At 43.1% G+C, this 25,345-nt stretch overlaps 1 protein-coding gene across 1 annotated transcript in view; it reads left to right on the plus strand.

The window, feature by feature from the left end:
• HECW1 (HECT, C2 and WW domain containing E3 ubiquitin protein ligase 1) overlaps positions 1 to 25,345 on the plus strand; it is a 325,634-nt gene that overhangs the window by 295,553 nt on the left and 4,736 nt on the right. Inside the window, exons 23-27 of the mRNA XM_049714658.1 lie at positions 5,784 to 5,882; positions 6,562 to 6,691; positions 18,084 to 18,230; positions 19,805 to 19,919; positions 21,952 to 22,150. Coding sequence (XP_049570615.1) covers positions 5,784 to 5,882; positions 6,562 to 6,691; positions 18,084 to 18,230; positions 19,805 to 19,919; positions 21,952 to 22,150 — 690 coding nt within the window. The remainder of the gene's footprint in view (positions 1 to 5,783; positions 5,883 to 6,561; positions 6,692 to 18,083; positions 18,231 to 19,804; positions 19,920 to 21,951; positions 22,151 to 25,345) is intronic.

Consider the following 25,345-nt stretch of genomic DNA (forward strand, 5'->3'; position numbering starts at 1 on the left):
TTAGCAGTTGCCCTATAGAGTAGGTACCATTATGATCCCATTGTGCAGATGAGTAAACTGAAGCCCAGGGATGGTAAGCAGCTTGCCCAAAGTCACACAGGTCAGAAGAGTTAAACCGAAGCAGCCTGACATCAGAGCTTGCAACGTGGTCCTCTCCACTATACTGCTTTTCTTGGATTATTGGCAAACAACCCAAAGAGTAATGAATCAACAAACAGTAACCCTCTCAAGGGGAGAGTCAAGTCTTTGCTGGGCCTTTTAAACCAGGTGGGAAGATGTGCTGGAAATATGTGAAACTCCGTTGCCTTTGAACGCTCACTGCAATGTGCAAAACCGAGATGGAAGTGAGATAAACCTTTGCCAGTAACATTGGTTGCTTTCAGCTTTCCTGCCGTGATGTCCCTCAGCATCGTTAGGAAAGCTCAGAGTGGCTGCAGTTGCTTTTATCCGAGGCAACTCAAGTTAATCTCCCGGATGTCTGCTGAGGTGTTGATGAGGATGCTTGAAGAGGGACATCTGCCCATTTCAGAGGTTCTCCCATGGTCCCAGAGTTGACTGGCTGTATGCTGTCCCCCTCCAATACCTGTGAGCAGATGCGTAAAGATGAAAACCACTTAGGTTTCCATCAGCGTGGGGAGGGCCAAACCAAGCATAGAACATTCAGAAAATGAAATACTTTGGAGTCTATTAAAATTAGATGATGAGGGCTTCCCCGGGGGCGCAGTGGTTGAGAGTCCGCCTGCCGATGCAGGGGACACGGGTTCGTGCCCCAGTCTGGGAAGATCCCACATGCCACGGAGCGGCTGGGCCCGTGAGCCATGGCCGCTGAGCCTGCGCGTCCGGAGCCTGTGCTCCGCAACAGGAGAGGCCACAACAGTGAGAGGCCCGCATACCGCAAAATAAAATAAAATAAAAAAGTAAACTGTTTTTCTTTTGTTTTACTTAAATTATCTGGATAGTTTCTCCAGTGATCCATCCATAGGCTGAAGAAAAGGACTTTCTTTCCGTCTCCTAATTCCTACACATTTCCAACCAATGTTGACAACAAGCACAATCAGTTTCCCAGCAAGCAGTTGTTCAAGCTGGGTGAGACAGATAAAGGAGATGTACAAGCACTGGAAGATGTTTTCTCGTGAGATTGTCAGGGCAATTCATCAACTGGGAAAGGCTTTCCATTCCCGTCTCTGCCTTTTAAGCTGTTGTTTGGATTTGAATTGTGCAGTCCCTGTATTATGTGCTCTGTACTAACACATCCCAGACCATAGTTCATCTCTCTGGAATATATTTTACTGTATGTACTGGACTGGCTATGAGCCATCCTGTCTGTGTTTATATAAAGCCAAACCACATTATCATGGCTTGCTCGCACAGCTATGAGAAAATACCAAGGGCCTACGAGTTGCCCACGTCAGCCTGTGAAACCAATATAATTTTGTCTTTAGAAATTCCATCTTATGCCTGACCCCATTCAAAGCAAATAAACAGTTCTCAGTGGGTGGTCCGCATTGCAGTCCCATGTGCTGAAAACAACCCCATCTGCCACCCTCCATCTGATCCCAGCCCCTGGTGGAGAGAGAGGCAAGCCACGCTGATCCTAGCTTCAAAGTGCTGAGCAGGACACCAGACTCCGAGATCTCTTCCCCAGACCCTGCTTTCCTGACCGCTCAGGATTGGTGCAGGGTGGACATCCAAGCTGAGTTGGGACAATCACGGAATCATGCTGGAAATTTGGACCTAGGTCAGTGAAAGTCAAGTTGGTCTCTCTAGGGGCTTGAACTCCAGGCTGAGAGACATGAGCCGTGTTGGCAGTGAGAGAGAAGAAAGGAGCAGATGTGCACAGAGAAGAGCTAAGGGGAGACACTGGATGAGGGAGGGTGAAGTCACCCCAGTACCTGACGCTCAACTGTATTCCTGACCCTGCATTTCTTGAGACACTGCCAGGACCTTATAATGAATTCCCCCTTTGGCTTAAACTTGTGGAAGGTTACTTGAATCAAAATATTCCTAATGAGCACAAGGAGGTATTGGAAGCCAACATAAAATAATAATAGTTATCACCTGAAGGGTGCCGTTTTCCAGAAGAAGAAATGAAGCATAGGTGGTTAAGTCCCGGCACGAGGTCACACATCAGGCAGCCTGGCCCCTGGACCAGAGGATTAACCTCACTACTGTCCAGCTTCTCAAAATGGACACAAAGGAAAAGGCTTGGTCGGGCTTCCGGCAGACATGGGTCAGTTTCCCCAGTGTACCACTTGCCCGGGGCTAATTATTGACCCTAGACTTCTTGTGAAATGAAGATAGCCATAGTCATAAAATAGAGCAGCAAGGATCAACGAGATAACATCATATGTGTTGGCCCAATCGGCATTCCATAAACGTTATTTCTAATCTGTTTCCCATTTTTCACTTGTAATGAACTCCAGTGACTAGAACTGATGGAACAGTGTGAAGGGTGGTGGTAACCAGCACCCTGTATTTTTATTGTCAGATATGATGCAGAGACGAATGTTATTCATTATGTAAGGAAGTATTTCTTCTATTCCTTGTTTCCTACAAAGATGTTTTTTCTTCAGAAATGGACAGTGGATATTTTTTTTCTTGGTCCCCTTTTACCCCATTTTTAAAAATTTTTATTTTATATTGGAGTACAGTTGACTTACAATGTTGTGTTACTGTCAGATATACAGCAAAGTGATTCAGAGATAGATATATATATATATATATATATATATATATATATATATATATAAACACACACACATATATATATAAAATCTTTTTCAAATTCTTTTCCTATATAGGTTATTACAGGGTACTGAGTAGAGTTCTCTGGGCTATACTGTAGGACCTTGTTGATTATCTATTTTATATGTACTAGTGTGTATATGTTAATCCCAACCTCGTAATTTATCCCTCCCCCGCCACCTTTCCCCTTTGGTAACCATAAGTTTGTTTTCTAAGTCTGTGAGTCTATTTATGTTTTGTAAATAAGTTCATTTGTGTCATTTTTTTAGATTTCACATATAAGTGATATCATAGATGGTGAATATTTTCAAGTAACTTTTCAGCTTCTAACCAAAAAAGAAAAGCCATATGATTTTTGTCTCTTGACATCGTTATTAATTTTAATAATAGAATGCCTAATAGTAAATTGTCCTTAGTTTCCTAAAATCAAACATCCTTAATCATCTGGCATTATTCAGGGAATGGACTGGTACTTTCTCTTGTGTTTTATTTATGATGTTTTTAATGTATAAGTGAGATGTCTTTAGTTTCCTTTTTTCCAGATTCCATTTTGTGGTTATGGTAGCTCATAATGATGAAGTAAGAAGTTTTCTACCCTTTTCTGGTTTCTGGAGCTATTTAAATAGTAGGGGTGTTTTCTGTCCATGTATGGACTGTCCCAGCATCAATTTTGAACATAGTTCTTTTTCCTCAAAGTTTTCTAGTTTATACTATGGTCATTTGTCTATTTAAGTTCTTCTTCTTGAATAGATTTGAAGAATGTGTATTGTGCTGGAGAATTTACAATTTATTGAGATAGTCCCTTTTTTAACATTGAGCTGAAAATAATGTAATATTTTTATCTATTCCATTTCTGCAGACACTACTGCCTGCTGAGATTACCATTTCTCTTTACTAGGCCTTTCAGGGCCACCTCTAAGTGAGGGAGGTTCTTGGCAGGCACCTCTGTGTGGACGTTTGCTCTCTTCCCACTGTGGGTGGTCTCGCCGTCTCCGCCACATGGCCACAGCCCCACATCATGTTAGGAGCATCAGTTGTGATGCCTCAGAGTCCATTAGCGTGGGTAAGCCTGCATGGAGTACGCAGGATTGTGGCCGCCATGTTGGGGACCCGTTGGTTATTGGGGTATCAGGAAAGAGCCCTGGGGGATGCAGCACCGATGGTGTACCCCGGCCTCAAGGACTGTAAGATGTTCAGCTGTTCCATGAGCCTCCCTGTCCACGGTGCCCCTTTAGCACCTTTACTAACGTTCTACTCGCCTCTGGTCTCCCCGGAGTCAATAATGTTCACATGTTATTTCACGCAAAAAGAATCGACTCCTTCCAAAGTGGCAATTTGAAGTGCAGCTTATGATTACACTTATTACAGGATCTGATAATCTATTCATTTAAACCATTCTTATAGCAGTTACAGAGTACAAAGTCTTTTGAGTCTAAAAAGAGCCTCATGAAAGGTCATGGCTTAGTTGGAAATTCCAACTGGGAGGATCTGAGAAAAGTCACAGCTAAGTCTATGCTTAGGTGAAAATCTAGTTAGATAGGAAGAGACAGGAGAGACCCCAATCATGGAGGTAGGCACCAGGGATGGGCAGAACACAGGGTGAGGGAACCAGCGTGCTAGACCAGGCAGACGGGAAACTGGTTTAGGAGCAGGGCAACGATGGGGCCAAGCCCTCGGGAGCCGTGGCATGCAGCTAGGCAGATCACCAGCAAAACTGCCTGGAAGCAGTTTACCCCAACAAGGTTTTAAATCAGTGAAGGCGCTTACATCTGGAGGTGACCAGGTCTATGTGATCAGTTCCTCCCAGCAGAGACCTTGTTCTTCATGTGTGACGATGTAGGCTCCACTTACCGATTACCACAGTGGGATTCCACGTACTTCTCCCCACTGACCGTGAGCACGACCGCCCTATGTGATTCATACTCAAGTCCCCCACCTCCCAGCATAGGGTCGGGCACACATTAGACCTTCAGGTGGTATCTTTGGAATGCCCGAATAGGTGAGGATGCATGGTCCAGAAAACTTTCCATATCCTTAGATTCAGATCCTCAGGTTCATTGCTGACCGTTTGCACTATTTCCAATAGCCAGGACATGGAAGCAACCTAAGTGTCCATCGACAGATGAATGGATAAAGAAGATGTGGCACATAGATACAATGGAATATTACTCAGCCATAAAGAGAAACGAAATTGAGTTATTTGTAGTGAGGTGGATGGACCTAGAGTCTGTCATACAGAGTGAAGTGAGAAAAAGAAAAACAAATACTGTATGCTAACACATATATATGGAATCTAAAAAAAAAGTTCTGAAGAACCCAGGGGCAGGACAGGAATAAAGACGCGGATGTAGAGAATGGACTTGAGGACACGGGGAGGGGGAAGGGTAAGATGAGACAAAGTGAGAGAGTGGCATGGACATATGTACACTACCAAATGTAAAATAGATAGCTAGTGGGAAGCAGCCGCATAGCACAGGGAGATCAGCTCAGTGCTTTGTGACCACCTAGAGGGGTGGGATAGGGAGGGTGGGAGGGAGACGCAAGAGGGAGGGGATATGGGGATATATGTATACGTATAGCTGATTCACTTTGTTATACAGCAGCAACTAACACAACACTGTAAAGCAATTATACTCCAATAAAGATGTTAAAAAAAATGTGTCCAAAGAAAAAAAATAAATAATTTTTTTTAAATGCTGACTGTTTGTCTAGGGTCCCAGAATTCCCCTCCACCAGCTCTTTTCATCACTTAGGTCCTTATACTCTCAGGTCTGAGAAAAGGATTCCAGCAAAATGATTCTATTTGGGTACTTGGGGGAGAGGAGGGTTCCTTAGTACATACCTAGTTCATAGGCATTGTTTATGGTAAAGAATAAGAAGAATGGATGCCTCCATTGTGTCATCAATTGGCAAACTTTTCAAGCAGCTTAAAAGATGAGTACTATGAAGAAACATATCAGATAACAGTACAAATGAAAATATTTAACAGTGTAATTTCCCAGCTGCCCTTCAGTTGCTCTGCCTTGTCTGTGTTCCAGGTTCAGGTTTAGTGGTCGAATCCTAGGCCTGGCTCTGATCCATCAGTACCTTCTGGACGCTTTCTTCACAAGGCCCTTCTATAAGGCACTCCTGAGACTGTAAGTGTCCACCCGGCCCTGCCTGTGGGACCAGAGGCACTGGCCTCTCTGGCACCTCTGACCCTTTTGTCCCTGTTTTTCCCCTAATCATTCCTGTTAGGTTTATGGTGATTTACTTTTCTGAGTGCTTAGATATCACATAAACCTTTTAGTCCAATAAAAATGCATTTGGAGATTTTATGTAAGCATAAGAGAACATCATATAACAGATATAAATCAGTTTATATAAATATAGTAACATTACAAGCATTGCATGAAACTACTAAGTAGAATTGATCTGTCCTTGTATGTAAGTCATTATGCTGTGCACCTTAAACTTATACAGTGCCATATGTCAATTATATCTCAATAAAACTGGAAGAAGAAAAAGAAAAAAAAAAGAATTGATCTGTCTATAATTTAGTTGTTTTCAAATGATACTCTTCTCCAACGGCCATGGAGAGCCCCTGAGTCAGTAATCATTTTATGTTTATTATTGTAAACATTTTAAAATTTCCTTTTCCAATAAAAAACTACTGAATGAACTAAAAAGATTCATCAGTATATTCAAAAGTATCCAATTGTTAGAATACGTCTGTGTCACTTTAGCCAGGAGTGACATAACCACATTTTGGCATGAGGTCTGGACAGCTGTTCATTGAAACAATCCGTTTACCTTTCTCCCTTTGAATACACCCAGGCCCTGTGATTTGAGTGACCTGGAATATCTGGATGAGGAATTCCACCAGAGCTTGCAATGGATGAAAGACAACAACATCACAGACATCCTCGACCTCACATTCACGGTTAATGAAGAAGTTTTTGGCCAGGTTTGTGAGATGTGGGTCTTGGAAAAGACATTTTGGTTTTTACTGTGGAAAACTCACATACCATGAAATTTACCATCTTGACCATGTTGAAGGGTACAGTCCATTCAGTGTGGTGGAGTTGATTCACAGTGTTGTGCGGCCATCTCCAGAACTTCTTCATCTTGGAAAACTGAAGCTGTGCCCATTAGACAATAGCTCCCCATTTCTCCCTCTCCCCAGTCCCTGGCAACCATTCTACTTTTTCTTTCTCTGAATTAAGCTACTCTGAGTACCTCATATAAGTGGAATCATACAGTGTTTGTCTTTTCGCGACCAGTTTATTTCACTTGGCGTAATATCTTCAAGGTTCATCCACGTTATAGCATGTGACAGGATTGCCTCCTTTATTAGGGCTGAATAACATTCCATAGTATGTAAATACCATATTTTGTTTAGCCATTCATATGTTGAGGGACGCTTAGGTGGCTTCCACCTTTTGGGTATTGTGGATAATGCTGGTATCAACACAGGTGTACAAATACCTGTTCAAGTCCCTGCTTTCAATTCTTTTGGATATATATACCCAGAAGAGGGATTGCAGGATCACGTAGTAATGGGATTTTGTGTTTAAAAACAAGGACTGTCATTCATTTAAGATGTAATTCTTTGAGGACTATTCCCTTTATTAAAGGTACCCATGTCTTCTTTTTCTTGTTTTGACATGGATCTAGTTTATAGAGTTTTTTGAAAATCACATGTGATAATGGATCAGAAAGCATTTTTGTAAAGTGTGCGATACATCTGTAAGGTATTTCTCTTATCTGTGCAACTACAATAATACTTCTTTTATCACTAGCGTCCAGATATTTACTTCTCCAAAATGCATATACTTCAGTACTATTTAATAAGATAAGCTTCCCATTTCTTTTTCTACCCGTGTTTATATAACATTGAATTTTCTGGGTTACAGTTTTATCAGACCAACCACAGCCTGAGCAGATTTAGCAATTAAGGTTTTGAGAATATCATTTACGAGAGGTTCCGTGACGTGTGTAATTTGTAATGGGATGTTGTGAGAATTAAGCTGGTTTACTTTATAAGTACGTTGCATGACTGTGGACAGCACGCTGAGTCCATGGGTGAGAGTTACCCACTGAACCTTGCAGACCTCCCATCACCCACAGCTTCAATCAAGCATCTTGGACAGGTCCTGGAAAATGTCACTGTTCTGCTGCATTGCCTGTGTGTAAACATACCTCTGAAGAATATTCTCTTCTATATTTGACAAAAAATTATTTCTTACAACTATATGTTGTAAATATGTTCAAGAATATATGATTCACTTAACTGTCTTCCTGTATACCAGAGGAACGTGTAAAATACACTATTCCTCTGCATAACTACTTTTTAGCCCATCCTTTACATTTGCCCTATAGTAGAGGGTAAATTTGTAAAATAAACACAATTATTTAGCAAAATATATTAAGACAAATGGGAACCCATCTTAAAAAAACTTTAGATCCCAAACCTAACGCGTTATGCTAAAATAAATTCCACATGGGTGAAAAAGTTGAATGTTTAAAAAAACAACAAAAAGATGAAAATGACAGGATGGAATGCAGTAAGGAATGCTGCTATAGATGTGACACAAACTGTCAGTCATAAAGGAAAAGATTGAGATAGTCAAGTAAAATTAATTTTTTAATACCACATGGCAAAAATACAACATAAAGTAAAAATGGCATAATATTTACTACATTGTAATGCATAAAACAGACAAAAGGCCATTTCTTTCAATATAGGAAGAGATTCTGCAGATAGTAAGAAATGATCGGCAGCACAATAGAAAATTAGCAAAGAATATAAGTAGATAGTTCCCAGGGAAGGAAATACTCACCCTCATTCACTATTTTGTAAAATGTAAATTAAAGCATTGTGAAATACCATTTTCCCTCATGAGAATGTCAAGAATCAGAAAGCTTAGCAGTATTCTATTTTGGAGATGGTGTAGAGAAACAGGCACTCTATACAGGAGTGTAGGTGGGAGTAAGCAGAAGTTTGCTTCATCCTCTATGAAAGGCACCTTTGTGATATCTATCCTCATTCTAAATGCACCTGCCTTTGACTCAGCATCTACATCTAGAAATTTGCCCTACAGACATATTCACATCCAATTGAAATGACTAATGGATTCGGATCTTCATTGCAGCATTGTTGATCATTGCAAAAGATCCGAACCAATCTAAATGTTCAGCAGTAGAGCATTGGTGAAATAAATGACGATTCACTCACACAGCGGAATAGTGGACTAGTGGGATGTGTGGTCTGACACCCCAGCCCATCCATTTACATATAAATCATAAACAATAAACCGAGTAGTATAACAACAAGAAAGAAAGAATAAGGCAGGTGTAAATTGGTATGAAACAATGGTCAAGGTGTATTTTTAATTGAAAAAGTATGATGATGAACAGTGTGTATAATATGCTACCATTTATGGGAAAAGAGATGATCTATACGTATTCCCTAGTGTATACACTGATACATGTATACATCCCTAGTGTATACATCCCCCTTCCCCGGAAGGGAAGGAAGGGTGATTTTCTCCAGGTAGAGAGATTGTATGGCTAGGCGATGAGGTGGGAGAGAAACTTGCTTTTCACTGTATGGCCATTTACAGCACTTGAATTTTATTCCATGGACACAGGAAGAAATCAAGTAAACTACAAATGACTAAATACATAAATTAGAGGGAAAAAAATAACATTGAAAATAAAAAGAGCAATTTTTCAGGTGTATATAGCGTAGGAGTTGAACACCTCAGAGAAAGTTCAAAATGTTCCCAGTGATAAAAATCAGGATGTGTTATAGATCTAGAATAATATCTATCTGTTTAAAGCTTAAACGATCCTGTTTCTTTTCAAATGAGGTCACCAAGAGTGATGATTTTGGTTTTAGAAGATCGAGTCTCAGCCCTTCTTTTGGCAAGTTATGAAGAGCAGACAGACAGATGCAGCTGAAAGACACCATAGGCTTTTCCTGGGTGTGTTAGTTAAGATTAGGTTCAGCTGCTAATGAAGAAACCCAATGACCCTGCGGAAACTAACAGTATATTTTTCTCTTACATAAAAGTGTGGAGGCAGGCAACCCAAGGCTGCAATCCCTACAGTGCCCACCTGCACTCATGACCCAGATGCATACAGTGCCCCAACCATCACGTCCGTGTCTGAAGTAGCAGGACATAGGGGCACAGCCCCTCCCTTTAAGGAGGCCCCCTGAAAGTGCTGTACAACACCCCCGCTTATACCTAATTGGCCAAAATTTAATTACATCACACACTTAGTGTCAGGAAATAGTCTTTAACTGGGCAGCTAAAATCCAGAGGCTCCAAAGAACATGGATCTTGGGTGGCAATTAATGTTATAATTGACAAGTATTTCATATTTACCTTAGTCACCCAAGTGATAGAAGAAAATGTAATCAGCAGACTTCTGTGAACTGTTTTGTTTAAGTACCTTGTCCATGAGTGCCAAATATATACATATATTTTTCAATCAGTAACTGAGTACAGTTATGCCTCATTTTTCTTACAGCATTGAGCAGCAAGGTGAACCCCTTAAGCAAATTTAAGATAACTGATGCTAACCCCTTTCAAACACCAACACTTTTTTTTTTAACATCTTTATTGGAGTATAATTGCTTTACAATGGTGTGTTAGTTTCTGCTTTATAACAAAGTGAATCAGTTATACATATGCATATGTTCCCATATCTCTTCTCTCTTGCATCTCCTTCCCTCCCACCCTCCATATCCCACCCCTCTAAGTGGTCACAAAGCACCGAGCTGATCTCCCTATGCTATGCGGCTGCTTCCGACTAGCTATCTATTTTACGTTTGGTAGTGTATATATGTCCATGCCACTCTCTCACTTTGTCACAGCTTACCCTTCCCCCTCCCCATATCCTCAAGTCCATTCCCTGGTAGGTCTGTGTCTTTATTCCTGTCTTAGCCCTGGGTTCTTCATGACATTTTTTCTCTTAAATTCCATATATATGTGTTAGCATATGGTATTTGTCTTTCTCTTTCTGACTTACTTCACTCTGTTTGACAGACTCTAGGTCCATCCACCTCACTACAAATAACTCAATTTCGTTTCTTTTTATGGCTGAGTATATGTGCCACATTTTCTTTATCCATTCATCTGATGATGGACACTTAGGTTGTTTCCATCTCCTGGCTATTGTAAATAGAGCTGCAATGAACATTGTGGTACATGACTCTTTTTGAATTATGGTTTTCTCAGGGTATATGCCCAGTAGTGGGATTGCTGGGTCATATGGTAGTTCTTTTTGTAGTTTTTTAAGGAACCTCCATACTGTTCTCCGTAGTGGCTGTACCAATTCACATTCCCACCAGCAGTGCAAGAGTGTTCCCTTTTCTCCACACCCTCTCCAGCATTTATTGTTCCTAGATTTTTTGATGATGGCCATTCTGACTGGTGTGAGGTGATACCTCATTGTAGTTTTGATTTGCATTTCTCTAATGATTAATGATGTTGAGCATTCTTTCATGTGTTTGTTGGCAATCTGTATATCTTCTTTGGAGAAATGTCTATTTAGGTCTTCTGCCCATTTTTGGATTGGGTTGTTTGTTTTTTTTGTTATTGAGCTGCATGAGCTGCTTGTAAATTTTGGAGATTAATCCTTTGTCATTTGCTTCATTTGCAAATATTTTCTCCCATTCTGATGGTTGTCTTTTGGTCTTGTTTATGGTCTCCTTTGCTGTGCAAAAGCTTTTAAGTTTCATTAGGTCCCATTTGTTTATTTTTGTTTTTATTTCCATTTCTCTAGGAGGTGGGTCAAAAAGGACCTTGTTGTGATTTATGTCATAGAGTGTTCTGCCTATGTTTTCTTCTAAGAGTTTGATAGTTTCTGGCCTTACATTTAGGTCTTTAATCCATTTTGAGCTTATTTTTGTGTATGGTGTTAGGGAGTGATCTAATCTCATACTTTTACATATACCTGTCCAGTTTTCCCAGCACCACTTATTGAAGAGGCTGTCCTTTCTCCACTGTACTTTCTTGCCTCCTTTATCAAAGATAAGGTGACCATATGTGCATGGGGTTATCTCTGGGCTTTCTATCCTGTTCCATTAATCTGTATTTCTGTTTTTGTGCCAGTACCATACTGTCTTGATTACTGTAGCTTTGTAGTATAGTCTGAAGTCAGGGAGCCTGATTCCTCCTGCTCCATTTTTCATTCTCAAGATTGCTTTGGCTATTCAGGGTCTTTTGTGTTTCCATACAAATTGTGAAATTTTTTGTTCTACTTCTGTGAAAAATGCCATTGGTAGTTTGATAGGGATTGCATTGAATCTGTAGATTGCTTTGGGTGGTAGAGTCATTTTCACAATGTTGATTCTTCCAATCCAAGAACATGGTATATCACTCCATCTATTTGTATCATCTTTAATTTCTTTCATCAGTGTCTTATAATTTTCTGCATACAGGTCTTTTGTCTCCTTAGGTAGGTTTATTCCGAGATATTTTATTCTTTTTGTTGCAGTGGTAAATGGGAGTGTTTTCTTGATTTCACTTTCAGATTTTTCTTCATTAGTGTATAGGAATGCCAGAGATTTCTGTGCATTAATTTTGTATCCTGCTACTTTACCAAATTCATTGATTAGCTCTAGTAGTTTTCTGGTGGCATCTTTAGGATTCTCTATGTATAGTATCATGTCATCTGCAAACAGTGACAGCTTTACTTCTTCTTTTCCAATTTGGATTCCTTTTATTTCCTTTTCTTCTCTGATTGCTGTGGCTAAAACTTCCAAAACTATGTTGAATAAGAGTGGTGAGAGTGGGCAACCTTGTCTTGTTCCTGATCTTAGTGGAAATGCTTTCAGTTTTTCACCATTGAGGACGATGTTGGCTGTGAGTTTGTCATATATGGCCTTTATTATGTTGAGGAAAGTTCCCTCTATGCCTACTTTCTGCAGGGTTTTTATTATAAATGGGTGTTGAATTTTGTCAAAAGCTTTCTCTGCATCTATTGAAATGATCGTATGGTTTTTCTCCTTCAATTTGTTAATATGGTGTATCACGTTGACTGATTTGCATATATTGAAGAATCCTTGCATTCCTGGGATAAACCCCACTTGATCATGGTGTATGATCCTTTTAATGTGCTGTTGGATTCTGTTTGCTAGTATTTTGTTGAGGATTTTTACATCTATGTTCATCAGTGATATTGGCCTGTAGTTTTCTTTCTTTGTGACATCCTTGTCTGGTTTTTGTATCAGGGTGATGGTGGCCTTGTAGAATGAGTTTGGGAGTGTTCCTCCCTCTGCTATATTTTGGAAGAGGTTGAGAAGTATAGGTGTTAGCTCTTCTCTAAATTTTTGATAGAATTCGCCTGTGAAGCCATCTGGTCCTGGGCTTTTGTTTGTTGAAAGGTTTTTTAATCACAGTTTCAATTTCCGTGCTTGTTATTGGTCTGTTCATATTTTCTATTTTTCCCTGATTCAGTCTTGGCAGGTTGTGCATTTCTAAGAATTTGTCCATTTCTTCCAGGTTGTCCATTTTATTGGCATAGAGTTGCTTGTAGTAATCTCTCATGATCTTTTGTATTTCTGCAGTGTCAGTTGTTACTTCTCCTTTTTCATTTCTAATTCTATTGATTTGAGTCTTCTCCCTTTTTTTCTTGATGAGTCTGGCTAATGGTTTATCAATTTTGTTTATCTTCTCAAAGAACCAGCTTTTAGTTTTATTGATCTTTGCTATCGTTTCCTTCATTTCTTTTTCATTTATTTCTGATCTGATCTTTATGACTTCTTTCCTTCTGCTAACTTTGGGGTTTTTTTGTTCTTCTTTCTCTAATTGCTTTAGGTGCAAGGTTAGGTTGTTTATTCGAGATGTTTCCTGTTTCTTAGGGTAGGATTGTATTGCTATAAACTTCCCTCTTAGAACCGCTTTTGCTGCTTCCCATAGGTTTTGGGTCATCATGTCTCCATTGTCATTTGTTTCTAGGTATTTTTTGATTTCCTCTTTGATTTCTTCAGTGATCACTTCGTTATTACGTAGTGTATTGTTTAGCCTCCATGTGTTTGTATTTTTTACAAATATTTTCCTGTAATTGATATCTAGTCTCATAGCACTGTGGTCGGAAAAGATACTTGATACAATTTCAATTTTCTTAAATTTACCAAGGCTTGATTTGTGACCCAAGATATGACCTATCCTGGAGAATGTTCCATGAGCACTTGAGAAAAATGTGTATTCTGTTGTTTTTGGATGGAATGTCCTATAAATATCAATTAAGTCCATCTTGTTTAATGTATCATTTAAAGCTTGTGTTTCCTTATTTATTTTCATTTTGGATGATCTGTCCATTGGTGAAAGTGGGATGTTAAAGTACCCTACTATGAATGTGTTACTGTCGATTTCCCCTTTTATGGCTGTTAGTATTTGCCTTATGTATTGAGGTGCTCCTATGTTGGGTGCATAAATATTTACAATTGTTATATCTTCTTCTTGGATCGATCCCTTGATCATGATGTAGTGTCCTTCTTTGTCTGTTGTAATGTCTTTATTTTAAAGTCTATTTTGTCTGATATGAGAATTGCTACTCCAGCTTTCTTTTGGTTTACACTTGCATGGAATATCTTTTTCCATCCCCTTACTTCCAGTCTGTATGTGTCTCTAGGTCTGAAGTGGGTCTCTTGCAGACAGCATATATATGAGTCTTGTTTTTGTATCCATTCAACCAGTCTGTGTCTTTCGGTGGGAGCATTTAATCCATTTACATTCAAGGTAATTATCGATATATACGTTCCTATTCCCATTTTCTTAATTGTTTTGGGTTCGTTATTGTAGGTCTTTCCCTTCTCTTGTGTTTCTTGTCTAGAGAAGTTCCTTTAGCATTTGTTGTAAAGCTGGTTTGGTGGTGCTGAACTCTCTCAGCTTTTGCTTGTCTGTAAAGGTTTTAATTTCTCCATCAAATCTGAATGAGATCCTTGCTGGGTAGAGTAATCCTGGTTGTAGGCTTTTCTCCTTCATCACTTTAAATATGTCCTGCCAGTTCCTTCTGGCTTTCAGAGTTTCTGCTGAAAGATCAGCTGTTAACCTTATGGGGATTCCCTTGTGTGTTATTTGTTGTTTTTCCCTTGCTGCTTTTAATATGTTTTCTTTATATTTAAGTTTTGACAGTTTGATTAATATGTGTCTTGGCATGTTTCTCCTTGGATTTATCCTGTATGGGACTCTCTGTGCTTCCTGGACTTGATTAACTATTTCCTTTCCCATATTAGGGACGTTTTCAACTATAATCTCTTCAAATATTTTCTCAGTCCCTTTCTTTTTCTCTTCTTCTTCTGGGACCCCTATAATTCGAATGTTGGTGCGTTTAATGTTGTCCCAGAGGTCTCTGAGTCTGTCCTCAGTTCTTTTCATTCTTTTTTCTTTATTCTGCTCTGCAGTAGTTATTTCCACTATTTTATCTTCCAGGTCACTTATCTGTTCTTCTGCCTCAGTTATTCTGCTATTGATCCCATCTAGAGTATTTTTAATTTCATTTATTGTGTTGTTCATCGTTGCTTGTTTCATCTTTAGTTCTTCTAGGTCCTTGTTAAATGTTTCTTGCATTTTCTCTATTCTGTTTCCAAGATTTTGGATCATCTTTACTATCATTATTCTGAATTCTTTTTCAGGTAGACTGCCTATTTCCTCTTCATTTTTTAGGTCTGGTGGGTTTTTATCTTGCTCCTTCATCTGCTGTGTGTTTCTCTGTCTTCTCATTTTGCTTATCTTACTGTGTTTGGGGTCTCCTTTTTGCACGCTGCAGGTTCGTAGTTCCAGTTGTTTTTGGTGTCTGTCCCCAGTGGCTAAAGTTGGTTCAGTGGGTTGTGTAGGCTTCCTGGTGGAGGGGACTAGTGCCTGTGTTCTGGTGGATGAGGCTGGATCTTGTCTTTCTGGTGGGCATGTCCACGTCTGGTGGTGTGTTTTGGGGTGTCTGTGGACTTATTATGATTTTAGGCAGTCTCTCTGCTAATGGGTGGGGTTGTGTTCCTGTCTTGCTAGTTGTTTGGCATAGGGTGTCCAGCACTGTAGCTTGCTGGTCGTTGAGTGAAGCTGGGTGCTGGTGTTGAGATGGAGATCTCTGGGAGATTTTTGCCATTTGATATTACGTGGAGCTGGGAGGTCTCCTATGGACCAGTGTCCTGAAGTTGGCTCTCCCACCTCAGAGGCACAGCACTGACTCCTGGCTGCAGCACCAAGAGCCTTTCACCCACACGGCTCAGAATAAAAGGGAGAAAAATTAGAAAGAAAAGAAAGAAAGAAAGGAAGGAAGGATGGATGGATGGAAGGAAGGAAGGAAGAAAGAAAATAAAGTAAGATAAAGTAAAATAAAGTTATTAAAATAAAAAATAATTAAGAAAAAAAATTTTTTAAGGGAAAAAACGGACAGATAGAACCCTAGTACAAATGGTGAAAGCAAAGCTATACAGACAAAATCTCACACAGAAGCATATACATACACACTCACAAAAAGAGGAAAAGGGGAAAAAAATCATAAATCTTGCTCTCAAAGTCCACCTCCTCAATTTGGGATGATTGGTTGTCTATTCAGGTATTCCACACATGCAGGTACATCAAGTTGATTGTTGTGCTTTAATCCGCCGCGTCTGAGGCTGCTGGGAGAGATTTCCCTTTCTCTTCTTTGTTCTCACAGCTCCCGGGGCTCAGCTTTGGATTTGGCCCCGCCTCTACGTGTAGGTCGCCGGAGGGCGTCTGTTCTCCTTTAACAGGACGGGGTTAAAGGAGCCGCTGATTCGGCGGCTCTGGCTCACTCAGGCCGTGGGGGTGGGGGTGGGGGACGGATGCGGGGCGGGCCTGTGGCGGCAGAGGCCTACGTGACGTTGCACGAGCCTGAGGCGCGCCGTGCGTTCTCCCGGGGAAGTTGTCCCTGGATCCCGGGCCCCTGGCAGTGGCGCGCTGCACAGGCTCCCCGGAAGCGGGGTGTGGAGAGTGACCTGTGCTCGCACACAGGCTTCTTGGTGGCGGCAGCAGCGGCCTTAGCGTCTCATGCCCGTCTCTGGGGTCCGCGCTGATAGCCGCGGCTCGCGCTCGTCTCTGGAGCGCCTTTAAGCAGCGCTCTTAATCCCCTCTCCTCGAGCACCAGGAAACAAAAGGGGAAGAAAAAGTCACTTGCCTCTTCGGCAGGTCCAGACTTTTCCCCGGACTCCCTCCCGGCCAGCCGTGGTGCACCAACCCCCTGCAGGCTGTGTTCACGCCGCCAACCCCAGCCCTCTCCCTGCGCTCCGACCGAAGCCCGAGCCTCAGCTCCCAGCCCCGCCCGCCCCGGCGGGTGAGCAGACAAGCCTCGGGCTGGTGAGTGCCGGTCGGCCCCGATCCTCTGTGCGGGAATCTCCCCGCTTTGCCCTCCACACCCCTGTTGCGCTCTCCTCCGCGGCTCCGAAGCTTCCTCCTCCGCCACCCGCAGTCTCCGCCCGCGAAGGGGCTCCTAGTGTGTGGAAACGTTTCCTCCTTCACAGCTCCCTCCCACTGGTGCAGGTCCCGTCCCTATCCTTTTGTCTCTGTTTATTCTTTTTTCTTTTGCCGACCCAGGTACGTGCGGTGTTTCTTGCCTTTTGGGAGGTCTGAGGTCTTCTGCCAGCGTTCAGTAGGTGTTCTGTAGGAGTTGTTCCACGTGTAGATGTATTTCTGGTGTATCTGTGGGGAGGAAGGTGATCTCCACGTCTTACTCTTCCGCCATCTTCCTAATTTAACACACCAACTCTTTTTGATAAAAATGTCTAATATGTTATGTGCCTTCTTGCCTTTCAAAACAATAAAGCGCAGATCATCACTTTTCTTGTTAGCTTGTCCTAACAAACATGCATCTTCATACTACGTGGCAACTTCAATCTCTGTTTCCTTTCTCAAGGTCAGGCTGTCACTCTTCAGCCACTCTTATACCTGGCTGCAAAAGTATCCTCCCACCCTCCACTGTTTTCCTGCCAGTGATCTGCTGTGGTTGGGGAAGAATTTGGCTGTTAAGAATTTGATCTAATTGGGATTTGGGGCAATCAAGTATGTGACTATAGGATAAGGACATTCCAGTCCATTTAGGGACAACCAGGGGCATTTTTCTTTTATTTCCATTAAGCCTCTTGAGTTAAAGAAACACATTTTCTCTTTATAAAACAAAAATGCTTCTAAGGTACTGAAGTATCTGCTTAGAACAACCAGAACCTTTCTAGTAACTTCCAGGAAAGGAAAAAGAAGCAAGAAAGTAATGATGCCAAATGCTTGTGAAGACGACTTTTTGCAAAGAGTTCATCCTCCTAAAATCGATCTGTCTCACCGCAAGATAAGCTGAGTCAACAAGCATCATGATCTTTGTTTCCCCACAAGGTAACGGAGAGGGAGTTAAAGTCTGGAGGAGCGAACACCCAAGTGACAGAAAAGAACAAGAAAGAGTACATCGAGAGGATGGTGAGGTGGCGGGTGGAGCGCGGAGCGGTGCAGCAGACCGAGGCCCTGGTCCGGGGCTTCTACGAGGTGAGACCCAGGCTCGGCAGGCACGCCAGGCCTTCACCCCCGACACAGCTTGTTAGGAGAAGGGAGAGGACAAGCGAGGCAGGAAGAGGGCTCAGCTCTACTCACCAGCGTGCAAAGAGGGCCTCCTGGGGGTAGAGGGTGAGGGGTCAGAGTTCTCTGGGAAACCCAGCTCTCGTGGTCTCACAAAACTGGCATTGGTGTGGCCCTGCTGTGCCACCTGTGAAAACACATGACACCTCCTGCCAAGACATGTGCGTGTTGCATCTCCTTTCACTCAGTGAAATAAAAATGAGTGAAATGAAGTGGAGGGCCTTGTCCGCTCTCGCTTGATTTTTATTTTCTTACACAGGCAGACCTCGGAGATACTGCAGGTTTAGTTCCAGACCATGGCAATAAAACCGATGTCACAATAAAGCGTCACGTGAATTGTTCGGTTTCCTAGTGCTTATAAGAGTTATGTTTACACTGTACTGTAGTGTACTAAGTGTGCAATAGCATTATGTCTAGAAAAAACAATGTACATAACTTATTGAAAAAATACTTTATTACTGAAAAAACTAACCATCATCTGATGATGCAGGGTTGCCCCAAACCTTCAGTTTGTAAAAAAACGCAGTATCTGTAGAATGCAATAAAGCAAAACACAATAAAAGGAGATATGCTCCTAGTGTCACTTTGTACCACATGATCCATGCTGAGATGGTAAATCAGGACAGTGATGTATTATGGGATTGTATGAAATCACATGTGTGAAACTTTTGAAAATTCTAAAGCACTATAGAATTTAAAGAATCTTTCATTCAATTAAAAAAAGTTTTTTAAAAAAAGCATCAGAGATCAATAGTAATCAAAAAAAAAAAAGGACAGTGACAACTGCTAGCCTTTGTGTGCACCAAAAATTGACATGGTTAAACTTTTGCAATTTAGAAACAAGGGTTTGGGTGTTGGAAGGTTTTCTTTGCTGCTGTGATGGAGAACAGCGTGGGTGACTGGCTGGTCCACTGGTTTGATTAAAGGAGGTACCCACTGCAGGTGTTCAGTTGTACCTGATATATTTGGCAACAAGATGTAAAGCCGGAGCTCAGAACCCTAACCAAGCAGATCTTCCCGGATCTTTGAAGGAGAAATGCAGGAAGTAAGGGGAGAAAGGAAGGAAAAGACAGTCATTTTAATATATAACGTCCATTCCTAGGAAATAAGTCCTAGTTTTATGTAGAGGAGAGGATCCCTTTATGTAGAGGAGAGGAGTCCAGGGACTTGGACTTTTTGCCTTCAAAAGGCAATGTTATTTGGAAACTTAAATGTGACACTGGAAGGTCAAGTCAGGCTTATTCATAACATCATTCGGAGAGGGAATATCGCAGTAGTGAAAAGCAGCAGACCTTTTTGAGTTCCCAGCTCAGGAAGGGGTAGTGTCTCAAAATGCTCATGATTCTGAACTTAAACACGACAGCACATTGGGGGAAAAAGGTGTAAACAATGGTCGGCCTCCCAGCTTAACCCACAGAAATAATAATGAATGTAACCTCTCAGGGAGGTTGAGCCTGGAGGCTCAGGCCTAATGTGGATTTCAGGTGGTGGACTCGAGGCTGGTCTCCGTGTTCGATGCCAGGGAGCTGGAGCTGGTGATCGCGGGCACGGCGGAGATCGACCTGGTCGACTGGCGGAACAACGCTGAGTACCGGGGAGGTGAGCGAGCGGGGCTTGTTGACGGATCGGCTCTCACAGACACAGTCCTTCACTTCTTAACAAATGTTATTGAGGTGAAACTGACATAACATGAAATTAATCATTTTAAAGGGAACAACGTGGTGGCGTTTAGCGCACTCACAGTGTGGCGCAACCATCCCCTCTAGCTAATTCTAAAACGTTTTCCTCATTCTCAAAGGAAACCCTGGACCCAGGAAGCAGTTGCTCCCCCTTTCTCCCCCATCCTCCCACCCCAGCAAACCTCAGTGTGCCTTCTGTCTCTGTGGATGTACCAGTGCTGGATACCTCATGTAAATAGAATGATACTGTATGTGGCCTTTGGGGTCCGGCTTCGTTCACTCAGTAAGGTTCGTTCACGTTGTGGTATGATTCACTACTGCATTCCCTTCTATGGCTGAATACTGTTCATATATATATTCCATATGTAGTGATAATATAAATATAAAATAATTCACTTTTTGAAGGTTACAGAAAACTTGGCCTTACTTCAGTACGTGTGCAAAGTAGGCTCTGGTCCATGCCTTCCGCCAGCTTCCAACCTAGACTTTCCTTTGGGTGACAGTAATCCCTGCTGGTCGTCTCTGGCATAACTCGGTGGAGATGCGTTCCAGAGGACGCCACCGTCCACGGGCCATCTCCAGAGCTGGGTCGTTTGCTGGCAGGAAAGGGTGTCCTGCTCCCTGTAGAAGTGAAGCCCTCTTCACATCAGTCCTGGTTTGCTGCAACACGGTTCTCACTGTCATCTCTCCAAATCTAATGTCTGACCCCTCCTAGCTATTCACCTTCACGCTGCCGTACCAGCCTTCCTGAAACATTTATTTTGATCAGGGCATTTCCCGCCCCACAAAACAATCAAGCTCCTTATTACTTAGAAACCTTTGAACGTTCTTTAAGCTGAAAATCCTTTCTTCATGTAAAATATTACAGAGAAACCCCTATCAATATAATAGAGGGTGAACAAGGGGCCCATCATCTAAGCCTACCTTGTCTCCCCGGTACACTCAGCCATGTAGCAGGAAACCTCTGTGGGACCACTAGGCCCTTCCTGGCTTGGTAGGAAAGCCACCGACCTAAGGTGTTAAGTCACAGTGTCTCTGCCTAGCTATTAAGGCCTCTGAGTTCCCAGCAAGGTCCCTTCAGTCCTCAGCAGAACCCCTGTGCTGGTCTATGCTGGTCTAGTCGGCTTGCTGTTCCCTGCATATTGATTCCGCATTCTTATCATTCTCTATTTCCCCTCCTGCACTCCCACAAGCCCTTCACATGCCAAACTCACACCTCCCTTCCCTTATGAAGCTTTCCTTCTTTCTGCCCCAGTCCACATAGATTTCTGCATCTTTGAGTGTTTCGTGCATTTGCAGTCAGTGCGGAATCATCTACCTTATCATAAGGGATTGCTCCAAGCTTGGTTTCCTTACTGTCCTGTGAGAGGCCCCATACTACTTCCATGGGCCCAACTCTTTGCGGCCCAGGGCTGATCTGGGGGCAGCAGCTCCAAGGGCACTTGGAGAGCCCGGCATCTTCCGTTGACCAAGTTTCACATTCACCTCCAGCCTTTCTTAAGTCCTAGACGCGCCACAGTATGTGGGTCCCAAGAGCTAAGACATCGGAACAAAGACAATACCAGGAAATACCGTATTCGTAGAGAGCTTTGTCTCTTCGGAACCCCAAAGATCTCTACCAGGCCTCGTCACTCCTTGTCCACATTTATATCAGGCAGGAAAAGGACTCCCGGGGTCCCAGTTGTTTAAATAGAAAGCAAACATCTCTGAGGACATCCCTCACAGCATACAGCCTTTTTACAAAGTGCCTATTTTCTGAATAGGCTTTTGTTTTTAAATTGGAGTCAGTTATACAAATTGTTTTAGACCTACCGAAAGGCCATCACGAGAGAAATCAGCAGATCAAGAGCTGCTGTTCAGTTCTTGGCACACCTGATGTGTATTTCATCTCCCCCCCACCACTCCCTCCTCCCCTCTACACATCCTCTCGGTCTCCCTCCTGCTCCACTCAGGTTATCACGATGGGCATCTCGTGATCCGCTGGTTCTGGGCTGCGGTGGAGCGTTTCAACAACGAGCAGAGACTCAGATTACTGCAGTTCGTCACGGGAACGTCAAGCGTGCCCTACGAAGGCTTTGCAGCCCTTCGAGGGAGCAACGGGCTTCGGCGCTTTTGCATAGAGAAATGGGGGAAAATTACATCTCTCCCCAGGTATGGAGCTCCTGCCCGCCTTTGGGAAACCTGCCGAAGAAGGCCAAGTACCCTTTGTCATTTGAGCTTGGGCACTTAACCGTTGGGATGGAATTCTTTCCTGCCACCCAAAGTATTGTTCTGTGAGTCATTAGTGAAAGGTGTGGGTGAGAAGTCTCGGGGAGGTGCATTTAGACCATATTCTTAGTGATTTTTTGTTGACTGATGGTATGTGCGCTAGTGGTGTCACGGTGCATGTGTCAGTCCTACGTAGCCCAATTTAATTTAAAGAGGAATGCCTCATCTGGGGGAGCGTCCAAAGTGGCCCTGCCAGCACTGTGTCTGGACTTCTACTGTTACCCACCCGGGTTCTTGGACTCTTTAATCAACAGAAATTGATAAGAGGCCAGACAAACTCAGGAAAGGGTTTACTGGGACTCGCCCCCAAGGCAGGGTGGTGAGCTGTTCCCTTAAATGGGGTGAGGGTGGGGGCCAATGGCTGGGTGGGGCCAGAGGCGGGGCTTCGGTGCTCTGCACACCCCCTTGGTGGTGCTGTGTGCAGGGATCGCGCACAGTCCCCCGTTTTTGCTCCCGGCATCTCAGAAGTGGCAGTTGGTTTGTGGCCTTTTTGTATCTTATTGTTCATAATTGCCCCTAACTGCCCGTACCTGCAGTTATTTTTAGTCCCTTCGAGTTTCTTTGTATTCTGTTGCTCAAGGAGATGTTTGTCCAGGTGCAAGCACTGCAGTAAAGGATCCCAGGTCCCAGCCTGTCTCACTATGACGTAGCACTGGATACACTTGATATTCCCTGGAATAGTTAGCATGTGCATGTTGCATTTTTCCTACTATGTTTCAAACTGTGTGCAGACAAGACCACGTGTATATCTCCGGTCTCTATAGTGGCTTCTATGCAGTAAGCTATTGATGAAATTATTGTAAGATAATGCAAAAAAAAGGAGGCACTAGGGCTCCAGGCAGTTTAACGGAATGAATTCCCTGCACCATGAGTTTTCATCCCAACACTTCCTCCGTCCTTTCTGTGCCACTTTGGGTAGCATATTCCTCATCGGTGAAATAAGGAGCACTAAAGAGATACTTCTGTGTAGGCACTATAGTGTTAAAACCCGCTCAGCAAACATAAGATTGATCCACATTATTTTCTTCTACTGTGATATTTTCTAATTATAACAGAAGATTCGTATTTAATTCAGCTGTATTTCTACATGGCCTCCCAGACACTTTGCTAAATCCCTATTGTGGAAGGATTGACTGAACTATAATTTTCATCTAGCTTTCCTAGACTTTCTAGCATCCCGGAGATAATTCACCTGATGATGGTGCGTATTAGCAGGCCCAGGAGTCAGAGTGCATGCCCAGCTGGTTAATAACAGCCTAAAGCGTTGGGGCACTTTTCAGCCCTGGCTTCACCCACTTCGATCAGCAGACCCTCAGTGCTCATTTGCACGGCTCTGCTGAGCACTGAACCTGCTGAACGAAGTCTGGCAAGAAAATAAGGCTAAAAAGGCAAGATTTCCATTTGTCGAGTTGAATGATAGATTTGGAGGATGAGGTTTTTGGGAAACATTTTGCTCTTACTTTAGAGGAGTGAATTTGAGTCACATTTGATGATTCTCTCATAGTGGGCACCTCAGTGTGCACCTGAAGGAGGGCCTGAGCTACAGCAATGAACCTGCCCAGAGGGGCTTACAGTCTAGGGAGGAACGGAGCGGAAGAGTAAGTCGTTACGACTCCAGGTGGAATCAGAGAGGCAGTAAGAAGGGAAGATAAAAGCAGGATGCTGTGAGTTTGTAGAACAGAGACCTAAACCTGATTGAGTTGACAGGAGACGATGACACAGAGAAGCTGGCATTTAGGTGAGCCCTGAGGGGCAAGGAAGGGTGGAGGGGATTCTGGACTGAAGCCACAGCAGGAGCAAAGCCTGGGGGTGGGAAGGGTCAGCTGTGTTCAGGAAAGATCACCAAACTGGCCTGGAGGACAAGACGTCCAGTGCGACACTCGCAGGGGACGCAGTTGATAGAGTTTGGTGGGCCACGGAGAGAAGACCTGCTGAGGAGTCTGTTTTACTCTTTAGGAAAGGGAAGTCACTGCTTTTGTCATTTGGGGTCAGAGATTGAGTCTAATTACATATATGCTCTGGGAAGCTTTGAAATGTACATTAATCCTATCAACCCACACAGAGAACTTATAGGGTGGACGTCAGGCGTATGAACAGGCTCAGCACATCTGGGCCAAGGCGCTCCTAAAAAGGCTGCTGCCCCACGAATCGCAGAGAGGGTTCTCGGGGGAAGCGGGGACTTTGCCGTAGGCCAGAAGGGCCCCAAGAATCAAGTGCTGAGATGCCTCTAAGGGGACAGTGAAGACGACCCTCTGAGTAGTAACCCCCGACTAGTCTCCCTTGTGCATTTTCTGATGATCCAAGAACCTAGAAAGTGTCACCTATGTGTGGAGAGAAAGAAATAACCTCTGGATTCCAATAATGGTAGTTCGGAAAGACCTGGCCTGGCCACATGGCAGGTGATAGAAGCCTGAGGCAAGCAGGAGCACCGAGCACCCTCGGGGTGACCCGGGGCTCCCCAGAGACCGTGAGCCCCGTGTGCAACCCACGCTCTGACGAGCTGCATTCTCCTCAGACCTTCCCTCTAGAAAGGCAGCTGGCCTCCCAGACGAGGGAGCGTCACAGCAAAACCATACATCAGGCCAAGTCCGTGCTTTCCAGAGTGTGTGGGGATTAGGACAAAGGACTCTGGGGGAAGAGGTTTCTAGGCTCTAAGTTTACAGTGCCTGGTGAAGAAACTTCATAAACCACCATCGCTGGAGCATAAGAGGGGTGAAATGGTCATGGAGGTTGGGGTCAAGGAGCTGGCAGGCCAGGGCACTGAACAGCCAACCAAGTGGACTCAGATGCTACACAGTCTGGTGGGAAGACCTGAAAATGGAGAGCATTTAAGCCAAGTACCAGAGATTTTAATAAATGTGTTACCCAGAAGGTCAGAAGGTATGGAAGGTACGTCTAGATCACTGATGGTCAAACGTGTCTTAACTACAGCCCACAGAGAGAAGGGCCCTTCACATCCCAACACAATACATGCATAGGTACTCCTGTGTGTGTGTACCTGAAACACATGTTCCTCAAAACAATACTTCATCCTTATTACCTGCAGGTAATACACTATTTCCTACCCTATCCTATTTC

The sequence above is a fragment of the Orcinus orca genome, chromosome 9, assembly GCF_937001465.1.
Source record: "Orcinus orca chromosome 9, mOrcOrc1.1, whole genome shotgun sequence".
NCBI lineage: Eukaryota > Metazoa > Chordata > Mammalia > Artiodactyla > Delphinidae > Orcinus > Orcinus orca.